At 43.3% G+C, this 24,719-nt stretch overlaps 1 protein-coding gene across 1 annotated transcript in view; it reads left to right on the top strand.

Annotated features, from left to right (window-relative positions):
• The first annotated feature begins 3,800 nt into the window (after window positions 1-3,800).
• The window catches only part of FAM180A (family with sequence similarity 180 member A), a 58,095-nt gene continuing 37,176 nt past the window's right edge, over window positions 3,801-24,719 (top strand). The window contains exon 1 of the mRNA XM_082255940.1: window positions 3,801-4,166. Within this exon, the coding sequence (XP_082112066.1) occupies window positions 4,091-4,166 (76 nt within the window). The 5' untranslated portion in view covers window positions 3,801-4,090. The remainder of the gene's footprint in view (window positions 4,167-24,719) is intronic.

Below are 24,719 nucleotides of genomic sequence, written 5' to 3'. Positions count from 1 at the left end.
GAAGATTGATGCAGAGAATGGCGCTGGCGCCAGCGCCATTATATCACTCTTCCCATGCACCCAAGTGTTACATTGTTCCAGCACCTTACAGAAGCTGTGGAATGGTGTGGCAGTGTACACTTTAAAAAAAATGCTGGGACAGAAGAAAGGGTTTAAGAGGCATGTAAAGTATCTTCTGTTACAAAAAACTCTATCCTAGCAATTTTTTTTAAAGTTACGTTTTGTATTTCATAACCCCCCAGCTCCACCTTAGCCCCCTACATACACTTAACTGCACTACGCACCCCCTTCCACAGGTGCTTACTTAACTCCTGCCAGGGCTTTTTTTCTCAGAGAATAGGTGCAGGTACTCCCCCCTGGGTGAAACGCGTTGACGCAATTTCCAGTCTACGGTCATAATAAGACCCCTACATGTGTCTTCATATTGCTTGGGTGAGAAGCCGGATGCCCCTACACTCTATTTCACCTGTAGGCTCTCTGTGACCAAACTGGAATATCAGACTCGACACCCCCTCTTTGGGATCAGCCCCGCCCCGGTAATCCCCCTCTGCTTGGCTCCCTGTGGCCACCTATGGTGTCACATGCATGGTCAGCGACCGGAACTCATGGCGGTTTAATACCATCATCCATCATTATTTGTAACCAGTCTGCCTGGGACATTACTTGGTCTTTGAAAAAGCCTCTGGGCGAAACGCGTCAGACCCGTTCCCACATATGGATGTTTTGTATACTGTATTATGAGTTATTCTCTTTTAACCTTTCTGTTTTATCTCCATAAACTTATATATATTTTTTCAACATGTTGTTAATTATTTGATATCGTGCTCAACCATCAGGAGCCCTCCTCAACAATCCATCTCCTTTTATCTTAGGGGAACCAGTGTTCTGCAACCTTTGGGGTCTGAACCTGCATCCTCTGATATAATAATTTTTATTCATATTTTTCAGGATTGGAGGTCTCCTGATTAAAAATTGACATACCCAACAATGCACTCTCTCCTTGTTCAATTGTCATGCAACTTTGTCGCATGACAAGTCGCGACAGTGTAAACCGGGGCTCAATATAATTTTACTGAACATGATGTGGCATACAGTTCAATATGAACAACGTCCTGTCCCTAATCCTAACTAAGATTAGTTAGGATATAGTGGCCCAGGCATACCTGTGCTTGGATGGCCTCCACATATCCCATTTCTTTTAGCAGTGCTGCAATGAGACTGCAACACTCAAACCCAACAGTACCTGGGTTCCTGCTTCCAGCTCCTGGACCTTAACTGTCCCACTTTTTATAGCACAGGTGGCCAGCCAAGGCCAAAAGCCTGGGATCTGAGCTAACACAATTAGCCCCTTCCCCCTACATTTTCAAATCCCCTACACACCTGCCAGGGGTGAAGGGATTGTGGGAGCGGGGAGTAGCGGGAATCATTCCGTTTAGTGTATTTAGAGAGCAAGGGAGGAGGGCTGGAAGGTGGTTATGAAATCCTCAACTTGTGCTAAAGTTTAATTTTAAAATGCTCCCAGACTATGGGCATAAAATAATTTACACATTTTTAGCAAGCAGTAAGCCTTTCCTGACCTCTGAACTGTAAAAAAATGAATTCTCAAAGATCTGCAAATATCATAACAAAGACCCTGAGGCCAGGTTCACACAAGTCTGTTTACACCAGTGCACAAAGCAAGGTCCATAAAGACATGGAGGAGCGAGTTTAGAGTGGAGGAATTTGACTGGCCTGCACCTCAACCTGATAGAACGCCTTTGAGATGAATTAGAGCAGAGACTGTGAGCCAGGCCTTCTCATCCATCATCAGTGCCTGACCTCACAAATGCGCTTCTGGAAGAATGGTCAAACATTCCCATAGACACACTCCTAAACCTTGTGGACAGTCTTTCCAGAAGAGTTGAAGCTGGCATTGCTGCAAAGGGTGGGCGGCCAACTCAATTGAACCCTACAGGCTCAGACTGGGATGTCATTAAAGTTCATGTGCGTGTAAAGGCAGGCGTCCCAATACTTTTGCCAATGTAGTGTGTTTTCATTAGTTGCAGTGCACTTCAGTACAGGTATGTTGCATTAGAGTGCTGTTCAAAACGAATGACACCACAGCACACCAACACACCTGATAGAGATTCTGCTCTCCACAGAGAAGAGAAAATGTCTTTAGTGTCTCTGTTGTAAATTTAAAGATGCATTTCTCCACAATGTCTATAGCTACAAAGGTCAGTGAGCCTGGGTTCCCACATATGGGATGTCAGACATCTCATGTGATTCGCACCGCATTGCTGTGCAGATCATATGCGATGATATGTCTGTGCAAATGCAAATTCAGCCATACAGTTGTACGGCTAAACTCACATTGGGTTTGCACAAAAAAGATTCCTGTCCGAAATTCAAAGTTCGGACTGCAATATGCGAACCGATCTGGGAGTGTCATTATTGACACCCGTAGCGGTTCGCAGAGGGCAGTGTGAAATTGCCCTTTAGCATTAACACACTTTTTTTGAGTTTTTAAGGTCCCTTAAAAAAATGCACCTCAGATGCCCACTAAGGTATTTTCTTTCACCCCGTGGGTATTCCACCTTCCACCTCACTGATATTTGATATTCAATATCAGTGATATGCAAATGCATTTATGGCACATTGCTATAGACTTGAATGCATACCTCCCAACTTTTTGAGATGGGAATGAGGGACACACCCCTTGCCACTCCCCCTTAAAGGAAAAATATTTAAAAAAAAAAGATGAGTTAAACCCACAAGTGCTTTTTTTTACCACTACTATTCCTTTATACTGGTTTTTGAAATTTACAAATGCAGCAATTTAGAAATTGGATGGAAGGTTTAGCACTGGGAAACACTTTGAGGGCCGTTTCACACTTTTGCGAGTGCGCCGATCGCATGTAATTTGGAGCGCACTGCTCCTTCATTAAATGCGATCGGAGGTGCGGATGCGAATTCAGCCATACACTTTGTATGGCTGAATTCGCACTGTATCCGCACCAAAATCAGGATCGGATCGCACAGTGGTTCACACTTCTGCGATCCGATCCTGTGCGAACTGTCAGATCGCACTGCGAAATGCGATCAAACTGGGGGTGTCGTTAACATTTCATTGACACCCCCTGCGTATCGCATATGGCAGTGTGAACTGCCAGGGTTGCGTTTTCGATGCGGGAACAGGCTCCGAATTCGCAGCCTTCCCGCATCGCACAAGTGTAAACCGGGACTGAAAGATAAATAGTGCATTTTTTTATACAACTATATAGATCAGCCCAAAATGAGGGACAAATGAGGAGGAAGGATAGAGGGACTTTGTTCCAAATCAGGGACAGTTGGGAGCTATGTGAATGGAAGGAGTTGACAAGCCTCAACTCCTCCTAGACTTGACATGTAGCTTCATTTTTGCTGCACATCTACGCAAAGCGACACAAACGCACAACGAATAGCTCTGTCCATTATCCATATTATCCATTGCAGGCTACTTTACTAGGCTTTCGATGAATGGCAAAAATGTGCCTCAACTGCCTGTTTCTAATGCCAGTGTGAATGTGGCCTCATTGCTTCTGTGCTCCCAGTGGAGAGGTTTACCATTACTTCGGGATTAATTGACTAAAGACGCAGCGATTGTTCACTTTGGAAAGTGAATTTTCACTGAGCTTAGTGAATTGTCTGAAGCTGCGTTTTCTTCAATCATCCAATCATTTGGAAGAAGAAAAAATCTCTTCTGGACTGTTTGACCTTTTCTGTGAACCCATGTAAGGAATGACTTTGGATTGCAAATGAGTTTTATATCAGGTGGTAACATGAAGCTCATAGGACCAATTACAGCGCAGACAGCGACATAGAGAATGGGATAATGTTTGTGTTCTTCAGGCGGTCGAGTTTTCACGTGCCACATTCCTGACTCTTTCCAGATGTGTAAGAGTGGAAAAAAAAAATCAGCCAGCCATAAGTCAATGTACTAGAGGTTTCAGAGAGCACAGAAGCAACTACTGGGAGGATCAGCAGCTGTACCCAGGAGAACAGGTCCTTCTAAATACAACTACACATCCCTCTAAAGAAGACCGCACAACCTACAGGGGCCACAGAGACCATGTATCTTCTACCCTGCCTGCTACTGCTCTTCTACAACTATGTGGAAGCCAACTTCACCAGCAAGTGGCAGCGAGGTAAAAAAAAAAAATATATATATATATATATATATTTATTTATTTAATGTATTTATTTTATTTACTTATTTCTTTTTTTATTACGTGTGTTTTTATATATATTATATATTCTGTATATATATATATATATATATATATATATATATATATATATACTGTATATATCTAAATATATATATATATATACATATATATATATGTATATATACATATATAGATATATATATATTTTATTTTATTTTTTCCATTCCTTGTATGTGGTATAAACACCTGTGCCACTAGAATGTCCATGCAACAGGAGAGTCACCCACTTTAAGCTTGTTTAATTTTTTAAGTGTGTGTGTGTGTGTATATATATGCTTGCCATGGTGTCCGTTTTACACTTTTATTTGTTTTCGTATATAAGATGACTTTGTCACAAAAAAAAAAAAAAAAAATCCAAGCTATAAAAATACATTAGTAATATTTATCAACCCTGCCACCACTCCCAGAAGAATTGGATACTGAAAATGCCACCTGTGTATGTAGCTCCAATTTGATTCACGCATGGTGGACTTGGTAAGTATTGTGATCTCTTTTTAAAGATGTTATTTTTTTAATTATTTTATTTTATGTATTTATTTTTAGGGGCGGGCTTGCATTAAAAATGTTATGAAATTTAAAGTTAAGGGGAAAAATCTATATCATACATATTTATTCAAGCATTGTAATATGTACATACAGAGGTGTCAAGTAATATGGAGTGATGCTTGTAGGTAAAGAAAACTTTTATGTGATCCCTTGAAATACAGAAGCACAAAGAGACTGTACAGTAAACTATGTTCCAAAATATAAATTCCACCTCCACATATAGATTTTTCTGGTGACATAGGTCTTTTGCTGATGGAGGCTTTAATTCAATTTAGGTCCCATGGGTTTTTTTTTAGTTTTGTTTTTAGTTTTTTTTTTTTAAGAGTAGCAAATGATTAGCTGGAAATGAAATGGTTCTGAAAGGAAACCTGTGAGGATAGCAATATGAGAGAACCATGGTTGACTTGTTTATAAAGGTACAGCTACTGATTAAAAGCAAAAATGCAAGCCAAAAGTAAAAACAGTAATAAACCCAAAACATTTATTATATTGCAGTTTACCAATTCTTAGATGTGATAGCTGCAATAGTTTTCTTTTTTAGGCTTTCTTTCTTCTATTTTTTTATCTGGTTATCCAGCCAGTAAGTCTGTTGTTTTTTTTAAAAGGACAATCTCTCTTTCCGTTACAGGGATGAGACAAACCATTTACCACTGTCAGGGGTGCTTTCAACAATCAGCTTTTATTTATTCATGGAAAACCTTTTTCTGTAACTGGAGTTTGGTTTCAGTTTGTTAACAGGGGTGGCCCGTCTATTGGGGGCGCAGGGGCGCCGCCCCCCCTGTCCATGCGTCCGGCCCCCTGATCTACATGCAGGGCGCCAGACGCATGGATTTTTTTAAGCACGTGATTAGAACCAGAGGCTCCAATAGGCTTCAGAAAAGGGTGGGCTCGGGGTGCAGAGCACGGTGCCCCGAGTCCACCCAGTTCTATGACAATAGCAAATGAATGTTCACTTTTATCACACTGACTCTCCTCCCAGCCAATCAGGAAGCGGTGACTCACAGCGGCGCTCGGGGAAGGAGCAGGTAAGGATGGGCAGCCAGCCATCTGTCCTGGGAGGGGAGAGGAAGGAGGGAGGGCGTGGTAGAGCACATTGCCAGCCAGCTGGCCACCCGGCCATCCGACGCGGGGGGGTGTTGGTTTGGCCGCCGCCACCCACCCCCCAAATTTTTATTCACCAGCCGCCACTGTTTCTTAATGTATATAAAGCCGGCCATACATAGATCGAAATTCAGCCTGTGTAGCAGGGACCGGACAAATTTTGATTCATGTATGGGCACCCTGGTTGTACAGAAGTCAATTGATAAACCAGCCTTTTCGGTTTTACCTGATTGGTCAGTGTCGCTGGCTATAACCAGCAGCACCGATCATTGCATTCTGACTGCGGAGAGGTATCCCCACCATCAGAGGGAAGTAGCACAGTGGGAGGATTCCCCAATCCGCACATTAGATCAGATCTTTTTTTTCTTTTTCACTGGTTGAATGAAAAAATGATATCAATGTATGGAATGCCTAAATCTGCTAATACGTCTAACACTCCCCTCCCCCCAGACTGGCAATGCTGCTGTCCAAAGGAGTCTCTGTTGCTCCTTAGTCCAGAGTGGGGGCACTGTAATATAGGAAGTGTGTTACTGGCCTGACCACCAGGTGAAAACAGAGGAAAAATGGCTTAAAGAAGAAAATGAATGCAGCCAATATAATGATTGGTAAGCTGTAATATCAAACATTTTTGGTTTTGGGTTTAATACTTGCTTGTTACAGTTCCGACACTGACTAGTGAAGCCAAGGATCAGAATGACAGCCCTGGAGTCTGTACCTTTAAAAAGAAAGTTAATGCTGGCAGCTCCATTTTTTATGTCCTGATGGGTTCTAAAATGTATATTTAAAGTCAGACGATAGGTCTGGTGTCAGGTATAGGAGGTTCCATCTATTATATTATATTTGAATGTATGTATAGCAAGGAAATGGGGGAAATCTATTAAATAAGAAGAATTACTTTCTTTAGACAGCTATCACTGGAAAAGGTGTCCACAATGGAAGATTTCCCCCCATCTACTGTTCTGGTGACAACTGTAAAATGTTGGAATTCCCATCACTTTTTATATTGATAACAATGGTCACAGGACAAGGTGGTGAACCTCCCCAGAGAGGACACAGACAGAACAAAATAAACAGGGATATTAACCAATACTCTATTCCATAGGCGTGCGCAGCCTATTAAATTAGGGCGTGCAGCCCAAAGCTCAAACACACGTGTTTGTGTGTGTCTACATATATATGACCCCAGCACATTTATCTCCCTGTCGACACATTGAAAGGGAAGTGCGTAAAGCGCGCAGAGCCAGTAAGAGAGAGATTTTTCCCATCTTCACAAAAAGTGATAATGTTAATGTGCATGGGGTGATTAGGGTGTGCCCAGGCACACCTGGCTCACCCTATGCACACGCCTATGCTCTATTCAAAACTAAAATTAATGAGGTTTTATTCTGATTCATTTAAAGCTGAAGTTTATTCTGCTTACATTTTACCTTCTCTGGTTTCTCCTGATCAATACCTTATTTTTTACCCAGTGAAGTCATCACTGGTTCTCTGTGATTCTCTGTGCATTGCAGGCAGAGCATGGCTAATACGAGGTGCATCTGTATTCCTTTCAAGAGCCCTGATGCAAGCTGTGAACTGGCTCTTCGGAGAAGTTATGCAAATATTAAAGAGGAAGTAAACTTCCATCTTTAGGTTTTACCTATAGGTAAGCCCAGGGGCGTGACTACAGGGGTTGCAGGGGTTGCAATCGCTACCGGGCCCCATGCTACAGGGGGCCCGGTAGCAAAACAGTGGGTGAACTTCTAGGATCTCAAAGGTCACACTTGCGACTGGGCCCTGGCATTTCACCACTGTGGGGAGGCCCCAAGATTGCAGGAAGGGGGCCCACTGCAGAACTTGTGAAAGGATCCTGATGCGGGACCATAATAAAAGGCCATGCAATGAGAGTAAAGAGCCCCAGGATTAGTGGGAAGAGCCCCGGGCTTGAAGGGAAGGGCCCCGGCCAGGGGTCTGGGGGGCCCTTCATGGTTTCTTGCATCGGGGCCCTGAAGGTTCTAGTTACCCCTCTGGGTAAGCCTATATTAAGGCTTACCTATAGGTCATGTAAATATCTTCTAAACATGCACCGTTTAGGCCTCTTGCACACGATACTCCTGTTTGAGCATCTACTTTTTCCAGACCTTTTTTTTTGTATGTATTTGCGTGCATTGAGGCTTAAATTACTGACCAAAAATGCAGATTTTTCTATTTTGTTCTTACTGAAGAATGCACAGTGCTTGTTTACGCGCCTGTGTGCATAGGCACATTACAATTAATGGGCTGTATTTTAGCTCAAAAAGCTATACTGAGCATTTTCAAGCCGCGAGATGCTCAAACAGGAGTATCGTGTGCAAGAGGCCTTAGGAGATATTTACTGACCTAAAAGCCAGTTACGTCTGAAGGAATGGCTGCCCATGCCGTTTCTTTAGAGCAGTGTACCGTGACTGGCGGCTCCCACGCGCATGCGTGGGAGTGACGTCATCGTGGCTTTGGCCAGTCAAAGAGCCAGAGCTGCGAACCCAGAAGGAAGACGGGGTATAGATCGACGCTGCCTCCGCTGCCAGATGGCACCGCTTCGTTTTCAGGTGAGTTTAACATAATGTGCTAGTATGCAATACATACTAGCACATTATGCCTTTGCCTTGCAGGTAAGAAAGAAAAAAAGGCAGCGGTGTACAACCGCTTTTAAATGCCTTGATGAGTGAATGTTCCTCTGGAGAGGTAGGGTTCCCCAGACAGGGAATGTGTTGTATGGATTCTGTGAATGAATAAAAGGGGTGGCCCAAGGACCGTCAGGCTGGAGTGAAAAGAAATGAGGCGGGCTCTATCTGACTTGCTGCAGCTTCTAATGCACACGGTGAGAAGCTCACAGTGTGCACTGTGCAGTGAAATCAGAGTAAGCAATCTCAGTACAGGAGAGGAGCCCGGAGTTCAGCTTTTACGAATAGTTACAAGTTTAAAGGTTCTATTATCCTACATCCTTATATTATTAATATAATTTAAATCCAATCTCTCGTCACTTTATATTCCCTTCCGACAAGTGCAATGGATAATTGATGCAGCTTTTCTCTAAGCCTCTCTTGGAATAATAAAACACATGAAGGATGCAATGCATTCATTAGTTAGTTTTGGATCATATCAGAACGATGACTAAACAGTCAGACCCATACTGGTCACATGGTTTAATCCTCTCCTCCTTGTCCAGCTGGCAGCTCCATGCGGCTCCCTGTGACCCCAGCATCCTCTATGTTCAATCCACTCAGTGTCATATGATAGTATTCATGGAACTTGGACTCCTGAAATGTGTTTAATGGCAGAACGTCTGTAGAATTTGGAGAGAACTGCTGATTACAATCATGTTTTAACAAGACAGAGTAGGGAGGTAACCCACAAGTCAAAGCAATTGAGAAGTATCTTCAAGCTGAACACTGGGAAAACGAAAGACCTCCCTTGCAGTAGGACTGCACCCACACTACAAGGGTTAACTTCTTTGTTTATGTCTAGGGGACCAGGTACAGCAGTGTTAGGCCCTTTCACACAGGCAGACCGATTGGGTCAGTTTTTTAGGCATACCCAATCGGACCATCTATTGTCTTCTATGCAGTGGCAGATGTCAATGGACATGTGTTTGTTGACACCCGCCAACATCCGATCCTATGCGTCAAAAAAAGATAGATGGGGGATCCGTTCCTCATCCATCTGTTAGATCGGATGACAGTTGGGTGTAAACAGACAGGTGGCCCATTTAAATCTGGATGGCCATAGAGGACAGCAGGCTGTGTTCTTTGTCCTCTTTGAGTAAGTGGAGCGGACATGGACAAGCCATCCACCTGTTTAGCAGAGACCAGTGGACAGATTCCCCGCTGAGCAGGGAGACTCCTAGTGGAATCTGCCCAATGTGAACGGGGCCTTAAGCCCCGTACACACGTACTGATTGTTGGCCGTGAATTTTCGGCCGCCGCCCGATCGGCCGATTATCGGTTTGTTAGTATGATGATTCCGACAACCGACTGTGACTTTTCGGCCGAACAAAATCTGGTGTGCATGCTATAAAATTTGTGTTGGCCGTCAGCAGAACGGCCGATTGTTCGCCAGTCAGTACAGATTTCGGTCGACAACAATCAGGTTGAGCAAGACTGGGCATGCTCAGAGAAGAAAAAACACACGAAAAGTAGACCAGAACATGACATCACTTCTGCAGTTGGTTGTTGTTGGCCAACAAAATTCGTGTGCAGTCTAGAGCACATTTCAACCAACACAACAACACTGGACAAAAGACGGCCGATCGGTCGGCCAACAATCGGTACGTGTGTACGGGGCTTTACTTACGTAATACTCTGCTCCTGCAGGCACCCTGCTAGACCAGTACCTGTAGCCTCTTCTTCTCTGCACTTTGGTGGTCTAATGCCTCGTTTCCACTGAGTGGTACGGTGCGGTTCGTACAACTCGGAGGTTCGGAACGGTACACCTTGCGTTTCCACTGCCAATAGTACCCTTTCATGATAGGCGTGGTGTAGCAGGAAAGCTGTGATACACGATTCTCTGTCAACCAATCAAAGTTATGCAGAGTGTAGCTCCACCCTGTTGGTACGGTACTAATGTGCTTGGTACCCCAACGAAAGGGTCCCAAAAAAGTGGTACGGTACGGTTCGGAATTAGGGTACCATTCACAATGGAAATGGCAAAAATAGCGCACCGTACCAAACCGAACCGTACCGCTCAGTGGAAACGAGCCATAAGGTCCTCTGGTGTCATCAAGACAAATGCAGGAACCATAACCTTATATGTGAGGACACTGAAGGACAGTCCACCACCAGGGCATATGTGAGCACCTCTTGCCGGGGAGCTGGGGATCAGAAAAGTAAAACTGCTTTCCCCATCCGCAGAAAAAGAAGTTAATCCTTGCAGTGGGGCTGTGGACCTTTTATTTTCTCGAAATGTGGCTTTAAAATGGAGCTACGATCAAAATAAAAAATTACAAATATGATGCAGTCTGTTACTAGCATTAATACTTTCCTCCTATAACATAGTTTTTTTACTTGTTGATCCTGTCAGTAGAACTATTGATTTTCCATTTGGTTTAACAAGGGGACAACACTGTATGTTCCACAGTGAATTTGCACAACAGCAATGTCACGAAGTTAAAGTTAAATTGATATGCATCAAAAGTAGTAGTTTTGATAGATGCTAAAGAATGAACCCTCCTGACAGTCTCTTCCGTCTCTCAAGGACTCTATTGGTGAGATCTCTGCACCCTGTGATGATTTCCTGAGTCTACACACCGCTATGCTTATTATAAGGGGTTCCTATCATCCCTGCGCCCAGTTCCTAGGTCTGGACACATACTTTGTCTATCATGAGGAACCTCCACCATCCCTGAGATCTCAACACTGGAGTCCCCAAGAAAAATAGGGAACTGGCTGGGTTTTAGCTGTATCTGAAATAGCAGAATCAATTCTTCACAAGCAGATGGCCAGTCTGTTTTCATCAATATTAGTAGAAATGTTATATTTTAGGCAGAAACTGCAAACATATTTGACTAATACCATACATTCCTTTATATAATAATGAACGTATGTCCTGACCAGAAGCCTGCTTGATTACTACCCAGAGGAAATTTAGTAAAAAATCAAGAAACTTCCACAAACTTCTGGGCTTGGAGTAGGATAAGACAAAGATACCAAATCCCTCCCCATGTACATTCTGCTAGTTTCATCCTGGAACATACACTATATGGCAAAAGATTTTTTTAAACACCTCCCTAGTTGATTGTACTACAGCATACAAATCTGGAATTTAAGTACCTAGGAGTGATGCTTAGAATTTCCTACTGTCACTGGAGCTTTGGTTCCAGAATGGATTGCTTCAAAGGACAAAACAGTGTAAATGGGACTTTAAATGGAGGAGCTCAGGTCCATGTAGTGAACTTGGTGTTGAGTTATTACTCTAAGGTCATCACAGTGGACAAGGGGGCGCTCTTTACATCTGGAGGAAAGGAGATTTAACCACTTGCCTACAGGGCACTTTTACCCCCTTCCTGCCCAGGCCAATTTTCAGCTTTCAGCGCTCTCACGCTTTGAATGACAATTGCGTGGTCATGCTACACTGTACCCATATGACATTTTTATAATTTTATTCACACAAATAGAGCTTTCTTTTGGTGGTGTTTAATCACCTCTGGGTTTTTTATTTCTTACAAAAAAAAAAGAAAAAAGACAGAAAATTTTGAAAAAAAAAAAGTTTTTCTTATTTTCTGTGAGTAAATTTTGAAAATAAATACATTTTTCTCCTTCACTGATGTGCGCTGATGAGGCGGCACTCATGGGCACTGAAAGGCTGCACTAATGGGCACTGATGAGGTGGCACTTATGGGCACTGATGAGGTGGCACTTATGGGCACTGATGAGGAGGTACTAATATGCCGTACTGATGAGCACTGATATGTACAACTATGTAACTATGTAAATCTCCCTCCAATGAACACATACAGTACACATTTCAGAAGCATTGTTTTTAAAATTTAAAAAAACATGTCTTTATTTAAACAGTTTAAAAACACCATCTGTCAGTTAGGAACGCCTTATTTTGTAGGGAATGTACAATTCTACCACTTGTCTCTCATTGAGAGGCAGGGAATTTTTGAGCATGTAGATCCTCCAAGGTGGTAAAAATTTAGGTTGACGCGTTTTGTGGACAAAGATGCTTCAGCAGGACCTTAAAACTCTCATGTGGGTATAATTGTTCACTACAACTACAAGACAGAAAGCAAATAAAAAATGTGTACATAGAAAACATTTCAGCAAATCCAAACACAATTAACATACATACTGACTTATCAATATGTGTAATGATGAATAACAAAAACTATCCCCAAAAAAACCAAGAAAAAGAGAGCGGAAAAAGAAGAAAAAAAGGAAGGGGTGGGAGAAAAGGGAGGAAAGAGAAAGGGGAAGAGGAAAAAGGGGGGAGGGTTATATTTATTTTATATATATATATATATATATATATATATATATATATACACACACACACACACAAAAGTGAGTACACCCCTCACATTTTTTAAAATATTTTATTATATCTTTTCATGTGACAACGCTGAAGAAATAACACTTTGCAACAATGTAAAGTAGTGAGTGTACAGCTTGTATAACAGTGTAAATTTGCTGTCCCCTCAAAATAATTCAACACACAGCCATTAATGTCTAAACCGCTGGCAACAAAAGTGAGTACATCCCTAAGTGAACTTGTCCAAGCTGGGCCCAATTAGCCATCCCCCCCCCCCCCCCTACATGTGACTTGTTAGTGTTAGAAGGTCTCAGGTGTAAATGGGGAGCAGGTGTGGTAAATTTAGTGTTATTGCTCTCACTCTCTTTTACTAGTCACTGGAAGTTTAACATGGCACCTCATGGCAAAGAACTCTCTGAGGATCTGAAAAAAAGAATTGTTGCTCTACATAAAGATGGCCTAGGCTATAAGATGATTACCAAGCTCTGAAACTGAGCTGCAGCATGGTGGCCAAGACCATACAGTGGTTTAACAGGACAGGTTCCACTCAGAACAGGTCTTGACATGTTCGACCAAAGAAGTTAAGTGCACATGCTCAGCGTCATATCCAGAGGTTGTCTTTGGGAAATAGATGTATTAGTGCTGCCAGCATTGCTAAAGAGGATGAAGGGGTGGGGGGTCAGCCTGTCAGTTCTTAGACCATACGCTGCACACTGCATCAAATTGGTCTGTATGGCTGTCGTCCAGGAAGGAAACCTCTTCTAAAGATGATGCACAAGAAAGCCCGCAAACAGTTTGCTGAAGACAAGCAGACTAAGGACATGGATTACTGGAACCATGTCCTGTGGTCTGATGAGACCAAGATAAACTTATTTGGTTTAGATGGTGTCAAGCATGTGTGACGACAACCAGGTGAGGAGTACAAAGACAAGTGTGTCTTGCCTGCAGTCAAGTATGGTGGTGGGAGTGTCATGGTCTGGGGCTGCATGAGTGCTGCCGGCACTGTGGAGCTACAGTTCATCGAGGGAACCATGAATGCCAACATTTACTGTGACATACTGAAGCAGAGCATGATCCCCTCCCTACGGAGACTGGGCCACAGGGCAGTATTCCAACATGATAACGACTCCAAACACACCTCCAAGACGACTACTGCCTTTCTAAAGAAGCTGAGGGTAAAGGTGATGGACTGGCCAAGCATGTCCCCAGACCTAAATCCCATTGAGCATCTGTGGGGCATCCTGAAACGGAAGGTGGAGGAGCGCAAGGTCTCTAACATCCACCAGCTCCATGATGTCGTCATGGAGGAGTGGAAGAGGACTCCAGTGGCAACCTGTGAAGCTCTGGTGAACTTCATGCCCAAGAGGGTTAAGGTAGTGCTGGAAAATAATGGTTACCACACAAAATATTGACACTTTGGGCCCAATTTGGGCATTTCCACTTAGGGGTGTACTCACTTTTATTGTCAGCAGTTTAGCCATTATTAGCGGTGTGTTGAGTTATTTTAAGGGGACAGCAAATTTGCACTGCTATACAAGCTATACACTCACTACTTTACATTGTAGAAAACTGTGTGTATATATATATATATATATATATATATATATATCTCAAACAGAATCGATGGGTGCAATCTCTAACAGATATATAATAAAATAAAAAAAAGACTGATGTAACAATGTGCAGACTTAATCCCACCAGCCTGTGGGAGGACCATCAACCGTACAAAGGGAAAAACCACTGGGTAAAGTATAAAAAGGATGCTTATGCTATTTAATCAACCACAACAACGTAGGTCTAAACAATATATGCACCCAATGATGGACATTAACCCCAAGAGCTTACCTCAAAAAGACAAAAAACAGCACTAGAATCCCAAAAGGGGGACAAAAATCCTGTCATAATGATAATACCAGTTTCTAATGTACGTATAAAGCCAATTAGAAAAGGGGTGGGCAGTGGCGTCGGGGGGGGGCTGACCTGGGCTATAGCCCCACGTGGGCCCCCAAAAAAACCCTGGATCTCATGGTGCTGGTTTATAATTATTAGCCCCGTGTCCACACCAGGGCCGATCCAATCTTCTGCTCCACTGGGCCTCTACTGCTCAGCCCACCACACTGGTTACTAGTATCGCCTGGTGTCTAGCAACTAGTGACATCACTGTCATCACATGACAGACAGGAGAGAGTGAGGCCCCAGCATTCAGAGCAGTGGAGGATTTGAATTCCTCCTCCGCACCTAGATTTGGCTTCACCCACTTCCATCTTCTCCGGCAGCGCGGCTCAGAGCCGATAGAAGGGAGCATACGAGGAGTGTCGAGCACCCACCCCAAGCCTGACGATCTGTCCACCTTGCCTGCTGCATGCACCTGCCTAAGCCCTGAGAGGTTAGGCGACAATTGCCGTCGCTCCTCCCGCTGCCCGTCTCCCGCTGTGTCTAAACACAGAGGGAGCGCAGCTCCGGCGGCACACACGCGCCGCCGAGACCTCGTGCACGAAATCACATAGTACTATGTGGTTTTGCACAGCCGAGCCGCCTTGCCGCAGTAATACTATGGTGGGTGGTCAGCAAGAGGTTAAACATAAATGCGTCAAATAGCTTTTTTCCAAAATGATTATTTTAAGAAAGAATTAGGGTCAGTAAAGCATATGTGGGATATGAAACAAAACCACTATGAAAGGTCTACTCAACAAACAAGAGGAGTGATGCAATTGTTTTGAGTAACCAAGAACTAGTGTAAGGTAAATTGCAGCCAGTGTAGGTGACGGCTCCTCCAGTAGCGAGGGGTTGGTGACCTGGCTCCCTCCCCAGCAGTCGGTTTCTCAAAGCAACTGGGAACCAGACTCATGTTAAGGAGACCCATAGCCTGGTCATATGGTATGGGAAGAAAGGAGTTAACAAGTGCACGCTTGAGGTCCACTCTAAGTGCACTGTGGAACCCTGATCTGCCACTGGGAGTGAGGTGAGGGAGGTACACTGAAGTGGAGGAGAGGGGACGGGCTCTGTGGCGTCTCTCCAAAATGTAATATCTACTGTACCAAGCTGTGTGTAGTGACACAGAACAGTATTTTTACAGAAAGACTCTGTGTAACGGATGTCTGCACACTGTACAAGACTCATCTCTAACCCGGGGAACCGCCATAATGTTTGACTTTCATATGAATGTGGTCCCCACCTGGTCCCGAGCATTGATAAGTGCGCTCCGGGTGAAAGGTACTAACATGTGCAGGGCGAGTTTTCCCTGCCCACAGGTTGACAGGGTCACTTTAAGGGGAAAGGCACTGAGGTAATTCATCTATGTACTCTGTAAAATGCCATAAATACTGTATGTCAGCACTAAATCATTAGAGGAAGTAAATTAATAAACTCCCTCAGCTCATATCTTCTGTTTGCTACTAGATATACAAAGCTTAAAAACAAAGTCAAAGTTGTTTAAAAATTTGTCGGCCCTTTTAACACACATGGGACTAAATCCTTACAGGTGCCCATGTGGATCGTATCCCTTTCATGTTCCCTGATCAAAGCCTTGCAGCATCAGGAAAAGGTTTTAAAGAGCCGTCATGAGTTCTGGGTCTTACAACCTATAATTCTGTGTGCCGCATACATCTGCTGACCAGTTCAGCCCAGACATTAATAAATGATGTTTGACTGGGCATCTGAAAAGTTCCTGGACGGACCCAAATATCTTAACATATGTGGTAATAATTAGTGCTATCTCTCTCTCTCTCTCTATATATATATATATATATATATATATATATATATATATATGTGTGTGTGTGTGTGTGTATATATATATATATATATACAGTATATATATATATATATATATATATATATATATATACACATATATATATTTCTGTGTCTCTCTCTCGCTATATATATATATATATATATATATATATATATATACTGTATATACAGTATATTGTATATATGTGTATGTGTAGAACGCCACAACTCGATATTAAGAAGTTCTAACTTTCAGTGCAGATCTATGATACACGTAGTACCAATTACTTTAACATATTTCCAAGCAGACTTGGCTTCCAAAGAAATGAGTAGTTGTGTGCAAGTTCTTATTACACAACACTCTTTTTTTGACAGTGAAATGCTTATAAGACTTTATTGTGCTTTGTTAAACTATGCTATTTGGACAAAAATTTGTTGACACTTGACTATTAGGAGTGAGTTTTGGGTTTACCTCTTACATTAATTTGCAGCAGATCCCTTGGATTCACTAAGTTGCCCATCAGAAATAAGGAAAAGCTTATAATGCAGCACATAGCCATTGTCCCTGTTCAACTGTGTCACATAAGCCAATAATTTGAAGTCACGGATAACCCATCTCCCTTTCTAGAAAAATGTGGGCTCACAGCATCCATATTATTGGTGTGTGTTGGAGCTGTTTTGGAGAGCTGACGATTATCTGCAGGGAGATATACTGTTCTTTTAAATTTTGTTATTGGTACATGTCCCCCATGGCAGGGTCCTCCTTCAGTGCCTTTGACAGCTACTTGCTTTTTAGCCCTACAAATGGTCAGAATTGAATAACAAGACCCACCCCCATCCCATTAATTGAATGGGTTTCTGAAACTTTCAGCAAGTTTTGTGTAACTGTTTGCAATTCCAATCAGGGCAAATTCTCTTATCCCTGCTAAACAAAACATCTATATGAGCTTGCTGGACCTCCCATTCCAAAACTATGGACACTAAAATAATAGAGGACAATTGTTCCAGATTTGCTAGGATGTTCCCCTATGTTGGACCTTAGCCCCTATCACCCGGGTGATATCCCGAGATCCCAGTTAAACCCCCAGCCTGCTCCCCAACCTTTGCAGCTATAACAACAGCATGACAGAGAAGCTCCCTGGTTTGAAACATTCATAATTATATCCCTACAAAAGTTTATAGGAGAATGTTCTTGTATAAATTCTCCCTGGTTCCATCACTGTGGCTCCGTTCAGTAATTTCTCCTCTAACAATCTTGCTAACAGTATGACTGTTGGACACCGCAGAGATTCAACACTGGGGATCTGGCAGTACAGAGCACATGCTGTGACCTGAAGTAAACCATATTAAGTTGACTGGGCAGAATGTACTTGGATCTTTTGAACAAAAGAGAAACTGTCGCTACTGAGTTCCAGAACTTATTAATCTTAATTTCTCAAAGGGAAACTACAATGTAATTTCAGAAAGTACGTATGTTGAAGTAGTTTGCTTTTTAAAGCCCAAGTCCCAGGTCAACACTTCTGCTGTTCCTATTATAGCGGGTTTCAACCATCCCTGTGCTGAGCTCCTGGGTCTGTACACCTGCTGTGCCTATTCTGAGGGGTTACCACCTAGTGATCGACCGATTATTGGGAAAGCTGATATATCGAGGTCCGATATGCACTTTCCCCAATATATCGGAATCGGCTGACAAGGTGACCGATATTGCTGATATTTCGGGAAAGTGCTTGTGCCGGAGTGATGCCTGCAGCTAGAGGCATCACCCCGGTACCGGCGTCCATAGCCGACAGTCGGCTGTCATGTAATGACAACCGATGCGGCTGAGAAGCCGCTCGGTTGTCAATGCAAGGAGTGGGAGGGGACACCCCCCCCTCCCGTCGCCTTCCGCGACTCGCCTGGGTCTCCTGTCCCATCGGGAGACCTGGGCAACCAGCCTGCATGGCCGCCCCTGCCTCCGGGACTCCGCTATCCAGCCGAAAATCCCCAAGCACATGTGCTCCTGGCTTTTATACAGTATCCCAGCATACACCAAAGCACTTCTCCTCTGCCAAATCACCAGGGCTGTATCAAAAGCCTGTATACTAATACATCAGGTTTCCTCCCACTGTCCAATATGCCTCCCTATTGGACCAGTGTGAAACACTCTGCAGACAGAATGAGTTGCACCTGAGCACAATGAGCAGACCTCCCTAATAGATCCTGCTCTCTGGTAAGCAGAGTACAATATAGATTTACCTGCAGTCCTTCTGGTAAGCAGACGGGGCCCAAAACTTTCTTTTTCTTTCTTTCTCCCTCTCCTCTTCTTTCTTTCTCCCTCCCCTTTTTCTTTCTTTCTTTCTTTCTTTCTTTCTTTCTTTCTTTCTTTCTTTCTTTCTTTCTTTCTTTCTTTCTTTCTTTCTTTCTTTCTTTCTTTCTTTCTTTCTTTCCACTACTCCCTTGGGAGCTGCTGGTTTACGGGTTCCCCTGGGTTACCATTAGCAACAACATGACAGTTTGACATTTTTCCCAAGTGTTTTAGCTCAGTCAGGAAACAGTCCAGTAGCTTTGGATTTTGTGTTTTTATTTGGAACTTGGATAGGAGAAGGGAATGAGTGGGATACTCCAACTTTATACACTATGCACAATAGACTGGGATGACTTGAAAATGCTGAGTAACGCTAGTCACGGCTAGGCCGCTGTGTCACTTTGCCCTTAGCTGTAAAGTATATTTGAATGAGCTTTCTGAGGTAAACTGTATCCTGAGGTAAACTGTACTGTGCTGCAGAACAACTTCAGGGCCCTTCCTGGCACCCCCTTTGTTCCTAATCTTCAGGGTCAACTACACGGCACCCCCTTTACTGATACACTCCTTGTGTGAGCTGGCTCCTTGATCCCCTGACTTCTCTGGAGTGGTCCCCTCTCCTAGGCAGACCCTTAGGCAGATCTCCTGGTACTCACAATACTGTTTTTCCCAAGATGATTCTGCCAGCATCTCCACTTGTCAGCACTCTGGATCCTCTGCAGCTCAGCTCCACACCTGGTACACTGGGCCGACCACCTGAACCACCTTCCTCACGTCCACCTCCTACTGGGATTTTGCTCCCGCCAAAAGACACCCTGTCACATGCTCCCTCAAGATTTATTGCCCATCCCAGAATGCATTATGGCAATGCCCGCCCACTGGGACAGCCATAAACCCTGGTGTGCCACTGGTCAGGTTTCCTTCACTGTCCAACAAGCTCTCTTATTGGATACAGTGAGGTGACTCCCTTAGACCCAATAAATCACACCTGGAAATATATGACAGACCAGACTAACATATCAGGCTCTCCTGAGAAGCAGGAAAGAGCCACCCAATGCGTTTTCCAAGCACCTACCTAGGAGAGTGCTACACTTTTTTTCTTTCTTTCTCTCTCTCCATTCCTTTCTCTATTTCTCTCTCCATTCCTTTCTTTCTTTCTGACTCCCCCCCCCCTTTCTTTCCCTCAATGCAAGCACAAATCCTTCTCCTTTTTTTTATTGCTATACAGACCAGGATCCCCCAGTTTCACTCCAGTTCTCCTCTACCCATCCCTCATCATCTACCCACTCTCCCTTTTTTACCCCCTCCTCCTTCTCCCCTATCCCATGGTTTCCAGTCCCATCCCTCTCCTATTCATCCCATGTGATTGCCACAGTACACATCCCATTCACAGAAGCAGCAGAATTTAGATGCTCGGCCTCGGAGTTCTACCTTAACCCCTGTAAAGGGGGTGAGTGTGGCCTTATGTCTAAATTCTGCCTAAGGCCTCACAAAGCCTAGAGCCATCTCTGCTCCACCTATAACTAAAAAAATCACAAGGGTGAACTGAACCTTTCACCTTTATGCCTCTAGATTGTGCCAGCAGGCGTAGAACACATTGCCAACAAAAATCAAGCCATGCATTGCCTGCAAAGAATCTCTTCATTTGAGGAAGGTAAGACATCGGACAGGTAAGGGTTATTGACTATAGTATTGGGTAAGCTGGTAATAAAATGCAGAGCAGAACTAAACCCGGCACACAGTTCACAATGACCCCTTTCAGCCTTTTTTCCTCCACCCACTAGCACACTGACCGGCTTCTGTTTGGTGCCCAGGACACACCTCGCCCTGTGCCAGCTGTGTGTTGAGGTATTTTTAACACACTGGCAGTATTGAGGGCTCCCAGGGAGACAAATGGAAAACTGATATTTTTCCATACGTCTCCCCTGCCAGTTGACTCAGTGTTTCTTTTTTAGAAAGACCCAATTCCCTGAGCGACGAGTAATATATTCCTACAGGGTAATGATTCTGCAACTTTTCCCGAGAGCTTGGGCTGTGATAAAACCAAAAGTGAGCCTAAAATAAAAATTGTTTCAGATCAGAGGATCTTCAATATTCCTGTCTACAATTTATTCAATCTAAAAGAGGACCTGCCTTTAACGAAGCCTTCATTATTTTTATTAGACATGATTTTTTATAAAGCCAACAATTGTGTGGCCCTTTACAAAATAAAGAAAGACAGTATAGTTACAATACAATTCTATACAGGTGGGTTAGGAGGGCCTATGTGAGCTTACAATCATTAATTCCTGGCATCACAATTCCTGACATCATAGCAACAGAACCTTCTTTTTTATTGCTCCACCTTTTACCAATAAAAAGCTATCCTTGAGCTCCAGTCCAAAGACTTTGCCTACACTAAGATGATGTCAACAGTCTGCTGCAGGCAAGAGGAAGCATTTCCCCAGCCTCCTCTCGCTGCAGATCAGACTGCAATATTGTAACATTTTACCACAAGCCACCTAGCTATGTAGTGGGGAACCGGTCTTCTCATGCCCCCCTTCCTCACCTCTCCTACCAGCTCTCGCCTAGGGCGCAACTCAGCAGGGGGCGCCAGCTTCCTGCTTGCTCCACTGGAATTAGTATGCCGGTGGGTGCGGGCGGCGCCCCTCAGCTGTGCTAGCCTAGCCTAAGTACCTGTGCTGGCGCGGCGGCACCCTCGGCTACCTCGGCGCTTTTGAGCTGACTGAGTCATATCTGTGTCTCTCTCAGCCTGAGCACTGGAAATCTTCGTAGCGGTGTGCCGCGCGTGCGCATTAGGTTTCTCCTGCTGATGACGTCAGCCGGCGGAGGAGATGGGGTGGGGGAGTGGAGACCTAGTGCCCATTCGCGAGTCGGGAGGACAGCGGGAACGTTTGAATCAGCGCCGACTCCGCCAGCTGCCAGGCCCCAAAAGAAGGCAGTAAAGTTGAAGAAGACCTGTGCTGAATGAACACATGACCACGGTTTATGGTGAGTGAAAATGGTCATTTTAAAATGGGTAGTCAGAACATTTCTATTTTCATAACAGCGATCGGTGAGAGGGGAGTGAGGGAGGGGTTACATTAATCCTGGGCGTGGAGTATAACTTTTTAGTGTGGCTGTTTTTCTTAAAAAAAAGTCTTCTCTACTTCTCCTGTGCTCCCTGTTTGTATTCTGCCTTTTTCCATGTTGCATTGTTATGTGTGTTTTACACACATTTTTAGGTGCGCTGCCATTAAACTCTATTACAATGGCCCTTTCATTAAAGTGCGTTATTGTCCTGCATGCTGCATCTTTGATGTACTTTCATAAAACATGTGTTCTAATACAGTTTAATGGCAGCCCACCTAAAAAACGTGTGTAACGCTTATAAAAATGTGACATGGAAAAACCACAGCGCACAGATGTGAACCTAGCTGTACTGTAACCTGTAATAACTAATCAAGTGTCTGTCATGATATGGGCAGATCATATGGGTTTGTGATGTCACATCATGGGAGAGCATATGGGAGGGCGTCAATTTTTATTTTGCCTAGAGCGCCAAAAATCCTTGCACCGGCCCTGTGCATGCGCGGGGGAGCCGGCATTTACGGCACGGGATTCTGAAAAAACAGCCTGGGCAGGCCGTTCCTTCAGAGTGCATGCACTGATGACGTCATGGCGCCGATGAAGGCGGTGCACATTTAGGAGATATGTACAGTACCTTTAGGTAAGCCTTATTATAAGCACAAGTACAAGACTGAAGTTTACAATCACTTTAAAATGCAATACGTTGTCTAATTACTGCCTCTTTTAACCCAACAAAGCCTGTACGTGATTGCAGGGCATTGTGGCTCAGCCCTATTCACTTGAATGAGTCTTGCTTGGTGGCGGTACTTCTCGCTGAATACGGCAGAGAGTATAGTTTTTGTTGCAGCCTCACATCAAAGCATCTCGGCTACAGCCTGACTACATCCTAGTCCAACCGCGTCTCAACTGTTTTTACCCCCCTCCCACCGAAGTTGTAAACTAGGCTTTAAGGTAAACATTACAATAATATTACAGTTTCCCTTATTTACCTATTGTTCAGAGGAGCCTTCTGTTTTATGTTTAAGCAATTTTAGGCTCAAAGGAAAAGTAAAGCTAAAATATTAGTAAAAATAAAAATAAAGAAATCCACTATTAGCATTTACAAATTATATGTCATTATATTAACTAGGATTTGCTCTGTGGTCAGCATATATAGTTACATTTTAGGTCTGGTTGAAAAAAGACACAAGTCCATCCAGTTCAACCAATAGAAGGGAAAAAAACGTATACAATCCTATATACACAATCCTTTTGGATCCAGTTGTTTCAGTGGAGGGCAAAAAACCCCAGCAAAGCATTATCCAATTTGCTCTAGCAGGGGAAGAATTTCCTTTCTGATCCCCCAAGAGGCAATCGGATATTCCCCAGATTAACTTTACCTATAAATATTAGTACCCAGTTATATTACTGTATGTACATTTAGGAAAGAATTTAGGCCTTTTTTAAAACAATCAACTGATCTAGCCAGAACCAGCTCTATGCCACATTTTCACAGCTCTAAGCCTTTCTGTATTTAGAGAATAAATTATTTTTTTCCTCCAGATGTAAAGAGTGCCCTCTGAATATACTTTGCTATACAAAATGTTTGACAGGTAAAAGTTCCCATATAATACGATGCATTTTCTTTGTCCTTGGCGGTTCATTAGGAGTTTCCTCTTGCTATGGGCACAAGATGAGAATGCAATTCATATTTTCCAGGATTTCCATATCCAGGATTTTTTTCACCTCCACCTCCAATAATTTATCATTGGCTTTTTGAAGGAACGCCCCGCACGTCCTCTGGTCTCGTACGTTGATTGCTTAAACAAAGCATTATATACACAGCCCGTCATCACCTACACTAATACACAGAGCCAACATACACAATCTGAAATGCGCTGCGTGTTTCATGCATATGTAGACATACCTTCCATGACGCAAGTCAGAATATTTTTATATAGACATCTATCTTGGCATACATGTGCATTTTATTCTCTCTTAAATATCTTGGCTTCAAAAAGCACTCTGAAGCTTCAGAAGGCTGATCCACATAAAGAGAGGAATGAAACTTAGTGCTGTAATAGTGATATTGAGTTCACTGTCCTGCAAATCTCTGGCTAACCATGGTGGAAACTAAAACTATATTTTTTATATAAAAGCTAATATTTTTTTAAATAAATGAAATCAGTACTAAATGTTCAGCAGCTGTGCCTGCATAGTTCTCCCATCTAATGCTGAGGCTTTGATCAAGTGACATGAGAAGCTCACGCACAGCACCTCTTTTTTAAAGCTCAGGTATAAGTCTTGTTTAAAGCTGCAATCCAGACAGATATAAAAAGACAAAAATCAATGCAGCTCCGTATTTAATAATATATCATTGCTTTCTAAGCAAGCAGTGTAAATACCTAAATTTGATCTGGTTTCAGTCTATTGCAAACCCTGTACAGTGGACCTCAGACTGGGAGAGGAAAAAGTAGCACAAGTAGATGTCAGATATACTGCAACTGTTATGTTCTAACAAGGGTCATGCTGATAGGAGAAGAAAGCAGAGTGACAGAGAGATGAGCTCATTAATCGGCTGCCTTTTCTTCCCTGGCCAATCAAGGTGACGTAAGATCCAAAACCTGGAAGAAGACCGGGTGAAGATGTCGGCACCAGCGAGGGACCGAGGTTATGTAAATTAGGTTCCACTTTAAGTTTTGCTTGCTTTTTTAGCTGCCACTTGGTACTGAGTGGTGCTGCTAAGCTAGTCATTAAAGTGTATGTAAATC

This window comes from Pelophylax lessonae, assembly GCF_965119305.1.
Source record: "Pelophylax lessonae genome assembly, chromosome: 4".
Taxonomy (NCBI): Eukaryota; Metazoa; Chordata; class Amphibia; order Anura; family Ranidae; genus Pelophylax; species Pelophylax lessonae.
Note: the sequence above shows the minus strand (reverse complement) of the source record. Positions and strands in the feature narration are given on the sequence as shown.